Source organism: Cyanistes caeruleus, unplaced genomic scaffold (genome assembly GCF_971803275.1).
Source record: "Cyanistes caeruleus unplaced genomic scaffold, bCyaCae1.hap1.1 HAP1_SCAFFOLD_65, whole genome shotgun sequence".
In the NCBI taxonomy this organism is placed as follows: Eukaryota; Metazoa; Chordata; class Aves; order Passeriformes; family Paridae; genus Cyanistes; species Cyanistes caeruleus.
In genome coordinates this window covers 275,569-288,780 of record NW_028255884.1, presented here as the reverse complement: position 1 = coordinate 288,780, position 13,212 = coordinate 275,569, and the positions used below count along the sequence as shown (strand labels likewise).

Here is a 13,212-nt window from a genome sequence, read left to right as displayed (position 1 = left end):
TTCCCTTCTCCCCACCACAACAACTCTGCGCCCGAAGTGTCCTTCTCCAAAACTGAAGAAAGCCCACCAAACTGCTGCCACCCTCCTTTTTTTCCTGCCCCCTTCCCTCCTTGGTCCCGGCCAAACTCTTTGTCTTTTTTCAAGCACCCACCAAGTACCCACAGTTAGGTTTTACCCCAAACTAATGGGTAAAAATCCTATGGGCAAGCCAGAAATAAAAAAGAAAGACACCTAACCCCCAACAGTCCCTGAGACTGGGGCTTGGCTTTCCTCGTGGAGAGGTGCATCAAGGAAGGCTGCAGTGTGATGGGGACTGTGATGGGCTGGGAACTCACTGGGGGAAAGGATGGAGCAGTTGTGAAGTAAAAGGCATGTGGGGGACAGAACTGTTCAGAGAAGGGCTGAGCTACAGCTTGAGGAAGCTGAAAAATGTCATTTGGGGTCATCCCAGATGGATTTCATTTCAGAAGTTATGGAACAAGTTTAATTTTTGGGAGGTGTCATGTTTTCCCTTGGTGGTGGACACTGTGCATACTTGAGCTGCATTGCCAAAATGCTCAAGTCTCTGCTGCAGGTCACAGCGTTTCTTCTTTGGCTGATCCCGGCCCAGTGCTGAGCCCAGCAGAGCCCTGGCAGAGCCCAGAGCAGCCTCAGCATCCGCAGAGCCCGGCTGCAAGGAGAGAAAGCAGAAACCGCCCGTCAGCTCAAGGCTCCTGTCCCCTTGTCCCAGCCAGCCGCGGTGCCCAGGCCATGCTGGCCGTGCTCAGAGCTGGGCCCAAAGCTGCCCATCACTGCTGCCTTGGGGAGCAGAGCAGGAGGGCAGGACATGTGCCCAGCCTGCAGCCAGCCACGGCAGATCCAGCCCCTCAGCAGCTGCCCAGAGCGGGATGCTCCTGTGCCCGCTGCCATCTCCCAAAAGCTCTTGTCCCAGCCATGCCAAGGAGATGAGGACCCACCTCACACCATCCGCTGCCACAAGAAAAGCTGGTCCCAAACGATGTCCTCAGTCTTCTCCAAGGGCACGGCCCATCCACGCCACAGCTGGTCCCAAGCACTTCCTGATCCAGACTAGACCCCACCTAGAACGCTTCCTTTAGAAAAACAAACAACAAATTAATGAAAATAGGTTACAGACAAAAAGGGGAAACGAAAAATGGTAAAAAAATCTTATGTCTGTCAGGAGCTTGAGGAAGGCCCAACCCCTACATTCTGGGAAAAAACCCACCCATGGGTGAGGGAAGCCCATGCTTTCTCCCTTTCCCCCTGCACTGTCCCCCAAAATCACGGTGATCCCAAAGCAAAGCAGGGGAGTGGAGCAGCCCAAGCCCTTCCTTGCCTGCACAGCAAAGCAGCCATGCTCAGGTTCCGGAGTCCCACCTGTGCTCCTGCCATGGGGGTTTGTTTGTGTCGGGCTGGCTGCCCCAGCCCCAGCCCGAGGCACGGTGGGTGCTGGGGGCTGTTGGCAGGGCCAGGATCCCACTCCCATTTCGTCACCACCCCAGCCCACGTCCCCAGCCCTGCCAAAAACCAGCTGGGCAGCCACTGAGGAATCAGTTGCATCTGCCCCAGCAAAGGGGAAACCTTTGGTTCCCGGCCAATGTACAAATCTGGGAGCATCCCCCTGGGTCTGGACTTACCTGAAAATTCCCTGTGGAGCCTGGCTTTGAAGAAGGTGCCAGAATCAAAGTCCATCATCGCCAGCTCCCGCTGGCCAGGTGGAGGAAGAGGTTGTCATCCTTGCTGCTGTCCTCCATGTCTCCAGCAGCAGCAGCAGCAGCCCCACCTGGTACAGCTTCTCCAGGGGCTCCTTCTTCCCTGGGGTGACACCAGGCTGTCAGGGTTCTGCCCAGGGCCTGGCTGTCAGTGAAGCAGGACAAGCAAAACCAGCTCAGATGGTGCCCACCAGTGCTGGGCAGAGCAGCTCAGCTCCAGCACAAGGGCTGTGTGTTCCCATTCCATGACCCCAGTGCAGTGACACAGGCAGGACAAAAAAGTCTGGGTTTCTTTGCTGCTGATTGCCAGGGCATGTGTGGAGCTGTAACTTACCAGGTCCCTGCATCACTGTGCCCGTGGCTCTCTCCCTTCTTCTAGGGCTGATGAATATCCTGCATCCAGGGATCACAGGACAGGTCTTCTAATGAGGGCCTGTCCAAGGAGTTCAGGGATAAACACCACCTGATCAGAATCTGGCAGTCTGGGGAGAGAAACCACAAACCACTGGTCAGTTGGAGAAGGCTCCTGTCTGCTTTGCCCCACTATTCCCGTGCCCAGGCCACGCTGGATGTGCTCAGAGCTGGGCCTAAACTTTCCCATCAATTCTTTTTTTTGGAGGAGAGCAGGAGAGCAGGACATGTGCCACCTCCTCAGCAGCTGCCAGAGCGGGATGCTCACGAGCCCGCTGCTGTCTCCCAACACTGGTGTTCCCCCTGTGCCCAGAGATGAGGATCCACCTTGGGAGAGCCATTGTGGCAGCGGGAGCTGGCCCCATCTGATGTTCCTGCCCCTCCTGAAAGGGTGCTCCCCGCAGACCATCTCGTGCAGCAGGATGCCCAGGGACCAGACAGTCGCTGCCTCGCCATGGTACCAGCCGAAGTCGTTCCATTCAGGGGGGCTGTATGACGGTGTTCCTATGGAATATGGATGGAGCTCATCAGGGGGATGCTGCTGCTCCCAGAGCCTGGCCCCAGCATCCCTGGGCATGTGGGGGCTGCCCCAGTGGCACATGGGGTGACCTGCTGCCCTCTCACCAGCACCTGGGACTTGGGTACAAACCTGGGGTTGGAAAAGAAGCCACTGGTGCTGGAAGAGGGCAGCAGAAACCCTGGCAAGGCCTGACCATGACACACAAAGAATAAACCCACTCAGTGCTGGGGAAAAACCATACCCACATCCTCCCTGCTGGCATTGCCCAAAAAATATCTTGAACCAAGGCAAACCAGGTGAGCAGAGCAGTCCAAGCCCATTCTCACCTGCACACCAAACCAGCTGGTGCACAGGTTCTGCCTCCCCCTCTCTGCAACCCCCACCCATGGGGATTTTGTCAGGCTGGCTGCCCCAGCCCCAGCCCCAGTCCTGGGCAGAGTGGCAGGCAAAGGCTGCCAGCAAGGATGGAAGATGGGTCCCCACCCAGCTCTGCTCAAAAGCAACTTGGCTGAAGACTCAGTGCTGTGACTGGCAGCAAAAGGGAGAATCCCTGCTGCCACACCCAGGTTGGGGCAGGAGATGCCAGGACCAGGATCACCACCCCTGTGTGGGCTCACCTGCAAATTGAGTGTAGGCTGTGTCCCGCAGGTAGGTGCCACAGCCGAAGTCAATCAGTTTTGCCTCGCCGGTGTCCAGGTCTACCAAGACGTTCTCAGGTTTGATATCTCGGTGCAGGACCCCGCAGCTGGTGCAGTGCCGCACGGCCGCCAGCACCTGCTGGAACAGCTCCCGCGCCTCTTCCTCGGACAGGAACCTCCGTGCCCGAATGAAACGCCGCAGGTCCTGACACCGCTCCGGGCGCTCCAGCACCATCACGATGGTGTTGGGGAGCTCAAACCATTCCAGCAGCTGCACCACACCGGGGAAGCCTGTGGACACCTTGTCCAGCAGCACTATCTCCAGGGGTGCGCTGGTGCCGTCGGGCTGCGGGAGGAGCACGGTGCCGTCAGTGGGGCTGAGGCCGTGCCAGGGCTCGGGGAGCCCTCAGCCAGCCCGGGATGCTCTGTGCCCTCCGCTGGCCCCACGCCCGCTCTCCCTCCAGGTGTCCTGGCGGCTCCCACCCTGCCGGGCCCCGGCTCATCCCCGCCCGGCACGGCCCGGCTTCTGCCGCTGGCCTCGCTCACTCACCAGCTCGCCCCAGTGCCGGACGCGGTTCCGTGGCACCTTTTTGATGGCCACCTGCAAGCCAAAGGGAACAGCGGATTCAGCTCACCGCCCACCGTGTCCAGCCCCATCCTCCTCCTCCGCCCCCTCCTCCTCCTCCGCCCGCCGCCGGCCCCTCTGCTCACCGGGAGTCCGTCCGAGAGCCGAGTGGCCGCAAAAACTCTGCCAAAGCCGCCGCGCCCCAGCAGTGAACCCACTCGGTAGCGCTGCTGCAGGGCCTGCTGCGCCTTCCCTGGGGAAGAGACGCGGCCGTCAGTGCTCGGCCCGGGGCCAGGAACGGCCCCCGAGCGCTCCCCGAGCTCCCCGGGCCGGGCACCCGCAGGCGTTCCCTCATTGGAACGCGACAGCGGCGGAGCTCGGGCCGGGGAAGCCGCAGCGGAGGCGGCGGCAGCGGCCGCACCGCCTGTGTCCTCCGCGGGCCCCGGGAGGAGCCGGGGCCGGGGCCGGGGCCGGGGCCGGGGCCGGGGCCGGGGCCGGGGCCGGGGTCGGCCCAGGCGGAGACAGAGGGCGGCAATGCCGCCCCAGCCCCTGGCACTGATGCCCGCCCAGCACAGCCAGAGCCAGGCGAAGAGGAGACCTCGGCGGGATGGGCGGAGACGGGAACGGGGACGGGGCCGGGGCAGCCCCGCCCGGAGCCGGGGGCGGACCGGGGGCATGGCCCGGGTGGGCACGGGGAGAGGGGAAACTGGAAGAGGAGGGGACACAGGAAAAGGGAGACGGGGATGGGGTGCGGGACAGTGGGAGAGGGAGAGGAGAATCGACGGAGTCAAGAAATTCGCTTTTTGTCTGCTTCCACTGCTGCTGCCGCCGCTGCTGCCGCCGCTGCCGCTGCAACTGAAGCACCGGGGCCGTTTGTCCCCGTGTCCGTTTGTCCGTTGCCCGCTCGGCCCCGCCCCGAGCCCCGCGCTCCCCGGGCAGCCCCTGAGCCTGGCCAAACACGGCAACTTTGCCCTGCTGAGCCAAGAGCCAGAGTCTGGACTCCTGCACAGGGGCACAGCAATGCCCTTGGCTGCTGCTGTGCCTTGTCCCTGCTGAGGCTCAGACACCGTCTGAGCACATTCCCTGAATGCAGAATTTGTACCTGAGCCGAGCACTGCACTTGTGTCTCCAGCATTGCTTTCCAAGGAAAACAGGGCAAGGCAAACTGGCTATAGCTCAGGGTATTTTACAGTGTCTAAAACTTGCCAAGTCTCAGATCTTAGAGGTGAGAGCCATTTGGAATGAATGCGATGGAGAAACAGTGCAAGATGGAAAAGGGAAACATAAAAATAAATAGAGAAAAATAGAGAAAAACATATTGGTTGTTTCTTTGGATTTTATTTTCATTTCTTAAAAAAGCCGTTTCAATTTTCCCAGAATCTTCTCCCCAGTCCCGTCTGTTCTTTCCAAAAACCTGTCCTGGAGAACAAGGCGCAGCTCCTGTCACAAGATGTGCCCCCAGCTGCAGCTTCTCTTGGCTTCCCACACTGTGAGTGCAGCACAACTCTTGCAGCAAAGCAGGACAAATGTTTGAAGAACTTGACAACTTGTTCTTTCTTTTCCTTGTGCACAGGGGAGTTGTGCCATTGGTGAGGTTTTCATTGTTCCTCTTCTACCCAAAGAAAACATGATGGGCTACCAGGAATTGTTGGGGAATACAAGCCTGGCTGAATGTGGAGAAAGAATCTCCAGAGCCTGCAGCCAGCAGTGGAGAGCTCATCATTCCAACAGCCCCATGGACATCTGGAAAGTGATCTGGAACATGAAGATGGGCTGACAGAGGGAGTTTGTTTCTGTGTTCAGTTGAGATGATTCTACATCTCTTGCAGTGGGAGAAATCAAGAGCACAATCAGTTGATGATAAGCAGCAGAACATGATAAGCTGGAGCTCTCAGTGGATGAGAGAAAGAATGTGAAAAGGAGAAATGCAGGGAATGACTTGGTGAACTTTGTGTGTAAGAAGGGTCATTTTTTCCTAATAATTCCCAATTTATTCCCTTTGCTTTTATCCTTTTAACAAGGCCAATTGCATCTCAGATTCCCGAAGAAATGAGAACCCTGAGCTTGTGGAGCTGCCTGAAAGGTGCCCTGTTCCTTTTTCTCTGCTGCTGCTCAGAAGAAACAATGAAGTGAATTGGGAAGTTCTGGTTTTTCTTTCTCCTGGAGGATTTTTTCATTTTATTTGCCACTGCAGAGGCAATTTCTGTGATGGCCTCTGTCAGTTGATTCTATTTCAGCAGCAGCAGCAGCAGCAACAGGGCTGTGTTTGAGCACTGCAAATGTGACCTGTGTGGCTTTCATTCTCCTTGATTTTGTGCTCAGGGACTTGGGAGCATTTTGATCTCTACTGATCATGATGCCTGAAACAAAAATCCTGAGTTCCCCGTGACAAAAGCACAGTGGGTAGCACTGATTGAAAGAGGCAATTGCAGCTGTACTGCTAAAATTCAAGTGGCAAGCAGAAGAGGGGCAAGAGCAGCTGGGATCTACACTTGCCAAGGCCAGGGCACCCACAGCCTCCTGCTGTCACCTCAGGGTGAGTAAAACAGGGCTGAAAACAGCGCTGGATCCCGATCCTTTCTTCCTCTGAGGGCTGGCTGAGGGCAGCAGAGGCGGGCCCTGAGGAATCAGGGCTGTTTGTGGGGGATTGTTGCTGTAGTCCAGCATTGCCCTGGCAAAAGCCCTGGGAAGCCGAGGCAGGAGCAGGTGGGAAGGGCCGGCGCTGCTGCTGCTCCTGGCCGGGAGCCCCGGCCGGGCCGGGCCTGCGCCCGCTGCGCTGCGGCTGCTGCTGCTGCCAGAGCCGGGCGGGACTCGGGGACAGGGAATGGACACGGGGGGACAGCAAAGGCCTTGGGGGCTGCAGGGATGCTGGTGCTGGGGCCAGCGCCAGCACAGAGCTTCAGCCCGCAATGAACCCCGAGGGAAACGCTGGGGAAAGGCTCCATTCAGCCTTTCTTTACTCGGCGCTGTGAAGGGACCGAAATAAAAGGAGAGTGAGCAGGGCCCGACCCCTTCTCCTTTGGGAGGAGCCCCTGGGGCTGTGAGGGGCCGTGAGGGGAAATGAGAGGTTCTATGGGGCCATGAGAGATTCTATGGGGCCATGAGGGGCTGTGAGGGGAAATGAGGGGCCATGAAGGGACATGAGAGGCTGTGAGAGGTTCTATGAGGCCATGAGAGGTTCTGTGGGGCCATGAGAGGTAGTGAGGGGAAATGAGGGGCTGTGAGAGGTTCTATGGGGCCATGAGAGGTTCTGTGGGCTCATGAGGGGCTCATGAGGGCCCATGAGAAGCCTCAGCCCTGGCAGGAGGGGTCCCACCATGTCCCCAGGGCAGAGCAGCCGTGAGGGGCCGCGAGTGCAGATGTGGCAGCAGAGCGGGCTTGGGGCACCTCTGGGAAGGGATGAGACCCTTCCCCAGCTCCAAACCACACCAAACCCAGCATTAACAGGATGTTCCATCTTTAGAATCCACTGGCAACTTGGAAATGACTGTACAGTTTAATCCCAGTGGGAAAAGCAAGGGAATTTTCCCTGTGAGAGACATCCAGCCATTTTTATTCATGTCTAAGATTTAAAAGTCTTGACAGTGAAAAGTAATACTAATAAATAATAATAACAACAAGTTTATTTCTTGAATAATAATTATTCTGAATCCAAACAATCAGCTCAGAAACATGTTTTTGTTTGTAATAGATTAGTAGTAAAGAAATAAATTGAAATAGATTTCATTTGTAATTCAGACATGTTTCATCCTTTTCCCCATTTCTGGTCTCCTTCCTCCAGGGTAATTTCCTTTACTCACCCACTTTCTAATAGGTAGAAGGGAGTTAAGCACACTGGAAAAGACAACAGCTCCTGTTTCCAAGGGAAGCAGCCACCACTCCAGGGAACCTGAATTGCCCCCAGGCTCGTGTGCGCACTTGAAGGGTGAGCAGGTGCTGGGGACAGAGATCTCAAACTCCTTCTAAGGCTGTGAGAAACCCACCAGTGGCAAAGTATCATTGTGGGTCAGCTCCTGCTGAAATTCCATTCCCCCACACCCTCCAAATGGGCAGGCAGGGCTGGGCTCTGGCAGGGTTCAGTTTTGAGTGCCTTGTGCTCCCTGGCATGGAAGTGATCCTATGAACTCTGGTACTGATGGATTGTGGAATGGCTGCTGAAGGAGGAGGGGGAATCTCAGCAGACAGGAAAGTCTCTTCTTCTCCCTTCTCCCTGCAGAACCCCCTCTCCAAAGAGAAATGCCTGTGCTGGGTTTCCATGGCACCCCTTCCCTCAGCCCAGTGCCTGAGCCACTGTGTGCTCCGCAGGAGCCAAAGCCAGAGGAGTCCCAATATCAGTCACCCCACGGTCCCCACACAGCAGGAGAAAGCACTGCTTGCAGTGGGGCTGCTGATCTGTGACCCGTCCTGGTTCCATCCACCCCACTCCTCTCAGCCACAGGCACCAGAAGGATCCCAGGAAAGCCACAGTGCTCTACCAGATGCCAGGAGCACTCCCTGCTGTGGCCTCAGGGATGCTGGGTGACCTCGTGGATGAGGATCTGTGGCTGCTGATGGAATGTGTGGATGGAGGCCCTTGACAGGAGGTTGTTGGAGACACGTGTGGGGCTGAAGGAGAGATGGCAGCTGTTAGTGGGGAGGGCAGGGACCCCACTTGTGAGTCCATTGCCTTGGACACCCTCAGCCACAGGATGTCCAGGAAGTCACACAAGGCTTTGGCACTCTCAGCCTTCTTTCCCCCAAGTTCCTGCTTTCTGGACATTGACAGTAGAGAACCTTGCTTGTTTCTAGAACTAAAACAAAGATCCCAGATGGATCACACCTTGCTGGTTTTAGTCAGAAGCATCAGTGACCAAAAGTTGAATTTCCTTTTTTTGCTCACATCTTTGTTCCTTCTCAGTGTTCAGGCTGGGCTGTGGGGTGTCCTCATTTGCTGCATTTTCTGAGCTCCTCTTGGATCCTTTGAGCACCAGGTTGTGCCCTCGGAGGATCCTTTGTGCTCCTTGGTGACCCAGGAGAACCTTCCAGGCGGTTTTTGGGGGAGCTGCTGCTGTGATGTCACAGGAACGTTGCCGTGTCCTTGTGGTGTTCCCGTTGCTGTGGGGCACAGAGGCCTCAGTGTCAGAGCGGCTCTGGGCACCTGCTCATTGCCTGAGGATCCTCCTGCCCGAGGCATTCTCAGCAGCCAGCCCAGCCCCTGACGGGTGTCCTTCTGTCCTGGCAGGGGGACAGACAGTCTGCAGGTGTGTGCAGCACAGCCAAAATGATCCAGCAAGTGGTTGCTGCAGTTTGCACTCTGCACTCTGGGGCTTCTGATGGGTATTTTTTAACCCACTGGGCCCCTAAGTCGAGGATTTCCCCAGGTGCACCATATGTGCCTTTGGGATTGCTGTGGGCTTCCTGTTCTTCCTTTGGAACAGAGGTGATTCTGAAAGAAAATTGCCATTAAGATGCCATTTATTTGGGAAAGCTCTTGCCAACAACTTCTTAGAAAGGGGTTGTTTTTGGCCAGCAGGGTGTGCACAGCATTTGGAATGGAGCCTGGGGGGGTTCTGTTCCCCAAGAGGAGAGTCTGTGGCAGTGAACTCTGGCATTCCTCCCTCTGTTTGCTGGTCCAGCCAAAAACTGGACACAGCCTTGTATTTTGTGCTGTTCTCTTGCTTGCTGTGTGATCCAAAAGGACTGTGGCTCCAGGAGGGAAGTTATGAAAGCAAAATGCTCTCTTGGCATTGACTTGTTGTGTGGGATTTTCCAGCAGAGGCAGCTTTTTCTCCTAACAGCATCTGGTTCAGGTGAAGGTCACCTCACACATGGATACTGGGAAGCTCCTTCTTCAGTGAGCAGGAAAGGAACCTTTGGTGTTCAGAGATCCCAGTTGTTCCCTTTCAACACCATCATGAGCCCAGTAAGCTCCAGTATGATCCTTGTCACAAGGCAGCACTCCCAGGATGGTCCCAGTTGCCTCTGGCTAGATCAACCCAGTCAGTCCCAGTATGATGCCATTGGCTCCCAGCACGCTCCCAGTTGCTCCCAGTCACCCCCAGTATGGGGGATGATGTGCATGGTGTGTTCCCAGTCATTCTCAGATACTCCTAGTATGAGTCCAGTCACTCCCAGTATGATCCAAAATTGGATTGCTGGGAGGCCTCATGGAATCCTGGAGACCATTGTGACACTCTAGGGCCCCATGGAACCGTGGTGACACCAGGTTGGCTGGGAGTGTTGATGTGCTGCAGGGTAGGAGGGCTCTGCACAGAGAGCTGGACAGGCTGGATCCAGGGCCCAAACCCAACAAGGTGAGGTTTAACAAGTCCAAGTGCCAGGTTCTGCACTTTGGCCCCAACAACCCCTGCAGTGCTCCAGGCTGGGGACAGAGTGGCTGGACAGCAGCCAGGCAGAAAGGGAGCTGGGGCACTGATGGACAGCGGGCTGGGCATGAGCCAGCAGTGTGCCCAGGTGGCCAAGGAGGCCAATGGCTCCTGGCCTGGATCAGGAACAGTGTGGCCAGCAGGAGCAGGGCAGGGATTCCTCCCCTCTACTCTGCACTGGTTGGGCAGCACCTCGAGTGCTGTGTCCAGTTCTGGGCCCCCAATTTAGGAAGGCCATGGAGGAGCTGGAGTGTGTCCAGAGAAGGGCAACAAGGCTGGTGAGGGGTCTGGAGCACAAGTCCTGTAAGTGATAGTAAAAGGTCTCAAAATCTTAGAAAATTCGGGGACTTAGAAAGGAATTTAGGTTTGGAAAGGCCTTGGAAAAGTAGGCCCTGGGAAATGTTAGGCCTTGTACTTGCTAAAGATCAGGTCAAACTGCACCTGTGTAATCAGTAGATGATCATGATACAATTGTTAGATATGATTAGATATAATTATTGCTTAAAGAACATGAGGAACAATGTTAGGGGGCATGGGGGGATCATGAGAAATCCATGCTTGGGTAAAAACAATGCTTACAATAGAACAATGTAAGTTTAATAATTAATATGTAAGTTATATAATGATAGAGTATAAAAGATGTTCAGTTCCAAACCAAGATGGGTCAGATTTGGTACTGTGTACCCCTGACACCCAGAGCTCTTAATAAAGCACCTGCATATGATCATTTGTGATTATGTGTGTTCCTGAACACTAACCATTTCATCAAATTTTCCAGGAATTTTGTGAGATATTTGTGGGATGTTTCTGGAATTTGGTGGGATTTTGAGAAGATTTAGGGAATTTAGTGGAATGTTTCTGGAATTTTTTGGAATGTTTCTGGAATTTGGTAGGGTTTTGAGAAGACATGAAGAATTTTGAGGTATTTTTTAGATTGTGTGGAAATTCATAATAGTTTTGTGGGATGTGTCTGGAATTTTGTGGGACTTCTTTGGAATGTTGTGGAATTTTCTTAAATTTTGTGGGATTTTGAGGAGACTTGAAGAATTTTGAGGGATTTTTCTTAGAATGTGTGGAAATCTGTGGAGATTTTTTGGGATGCTACTGGAATTTGGTGGGGTTTTGAGAAGATTTCTGCAGTTTTGTGGTATTTTTTTCAGGAATTTTGAGGGATTTTGAGGAGACTTGAATTTTGTAGGATATTTCTTAGATTTTGTGGAAATTTCTGGAGATTTTGTGGAGATTTTGTGGGATGTTTCTGGAATTTGGTGGGGTTTTCAGAAAATTTAGGGAATTGTGTGGGATTTTTCTGCAATTTAGTGGGATTTTTCTTGAATTTTGTAGGATATTTTGGAGATTTTCTGAGAGTTTTGTGGAATTTTGAGGAGACATGAAGAATTTTGAGGTATTTTCTTAGGTTTTTGTGGAAATGTGTGGGGATTTTGTGGGATGTTTCTGGAATTTGTTGGGCTTTTGAAAAGATTTCCACAATTTTCTGGGATTTTTCTGCAATTTTGTGGGATTTTGTGGAGACTTGAAGAATTTTGTGGGATGTTTCTGGAATTTTGTGGGACTTTTTTGGAATGTTGTGGAATTTTCTTGAATTTAGTGGGATTTTGAGGAGACTTGGAGAATTCTGAGGGATTTTTCTTATAATGTGTGGAAATTTGTGGAGATTTTGTGGGATGTTTCTGGAATTTGTCAGGCTTTTGAGAAAATTTAGGGAATTTTGTGGGATGTTTCTAGAATTTTGTGGGATGTTTCAGGAATTTGGTAGGATTTCTGTGGTATTTTGTGGGATTTTTGTGGAATTTTGAGGGATTTTGAGGAGACTTGAAGAATTTTGAGGTATTTCTCTAGATTGTGTGGAAATTTGTAATAATTTTGTGGGATGTGTCTGGAATTTTGTGAAATATTGGGGAGACTTGAAAAATTTGGGGGTCCCACTCAACGTGTCCATGCACCCCCAGATTTCTTCCACAGCCCCCCTGTGATGGTGGAGGGTGGGGGCCGAGTGCTGGTGCCCCCCTGCCTGCAGCAGATCCAGCGGTGAGGGCAGTTCGGGGGGTCCCTCAGCATTTGGGGTCCCTGGGATTTGGGGTGACCCCCCGGGCCCCCCAGGATCTCCCTGAACACGCTGACGCTGCCCGTGCGCAGTGAGAAGGTTCAAACCCGGCACGGGGTCCCCAGCACTGCCACCCGCATTGCCCAGGTACCCCCAAACCTGCCGAGAACCCCCAACCCCCCCGGGACACCCCAACCTCCCCTGATCCCAAACACATTCCTGGATGCTCCAAAAACTCCCCAAGACTGCAAAACTCCATACAGACCCCCCCAAACCCTTGCAGGACATCAAAATTCCCACAACACCTCCCCAGACCCCCTCAAGAAGGTTCATACGTGGCATGGGGTCCCCATCTCCATCACCAGCTGGCATCCCAAAACAGCCTTGGGACCCCCAATTCCACCCCTGGGATCGCCCAAATTCTCTCATCAGGACCCCTTGAGAACCCCCCAAAAACCACCATGGCCCCAAAACACCCAGAACTTCCGAAAATCCCCAGGAACTCCTCACCAAGGTTTATACCGAGCACGGGGACCCCATCGCCTTCATCGGCATCACCCAGGTGCCCCCAAACCCCTCCCGGGACCCCCAACCCCTCCCGGGCTCCACTGCCGGAACCAACGGGAGCGGTGTTGCCCTTTTAAGAGGAGTTACAGTGGGACCCGACAACACCGGGGGCCCTTAAAGCGGCCATGGTAGAGAGAACCCCCAAAATCCACCCTGGGGGACAAAACATCCCCTACAGGGGCTTGGGGTGGGGACACCCCTAAAAATATCACTTAAAGCCGTCATGATTCCCCCTCAAAAGGGGCTTGTGGGGCTGCGGCCGCACAAACACCCTAAAATGGGGAGGAAAAAACACCCCTGTAGTGGTGGGATCCCCCCCAAAAAACCTGAAAAAGAGAAAAACTCCTCTTGAGAGGGGCCTGAAGACCC

The 13,212-nt window shown here is 54.3% G+C and overlaps 1 protein-coding gene and 1 long non-coding RNA gene across 2 annotated transcripts in view; one reads left to right on the top strand and one right to left on the bottom strand.

Annotated features, from left to right (window-relative positions):
* The window catches only part of LOC147647078 (uncharacterized), an 813,449-nt gene that overhangs the window by 567,060 nt on the left and 233,177 nt on the right, over positions 1-13,212 (top strand). The window lies entirely within an intron of this gene.
* LOC147647083 (serine/threonine-protein kinase pim-1-like) lies at positions 2,053-3,560 on the bottom strand. The gene is made up of 3 exons (XM_086872630.1): positions 3,261-3,560; positions 2,451-2,627; positions 2,053-2,194 (listed from the first exon to the last, which is right to left on the bottom strand). The coding sequence occupies exons 1-3, from the start codon at positions 3,514-3,516 to the stop codon at positions 2,088-2,090; spliced, it is 540 nt and encodes a 179-aa protein (XP_086728756.1). The 5' UTR covers positions 3,517-3,560; the 3' UTR covers positions 2,053-2,087.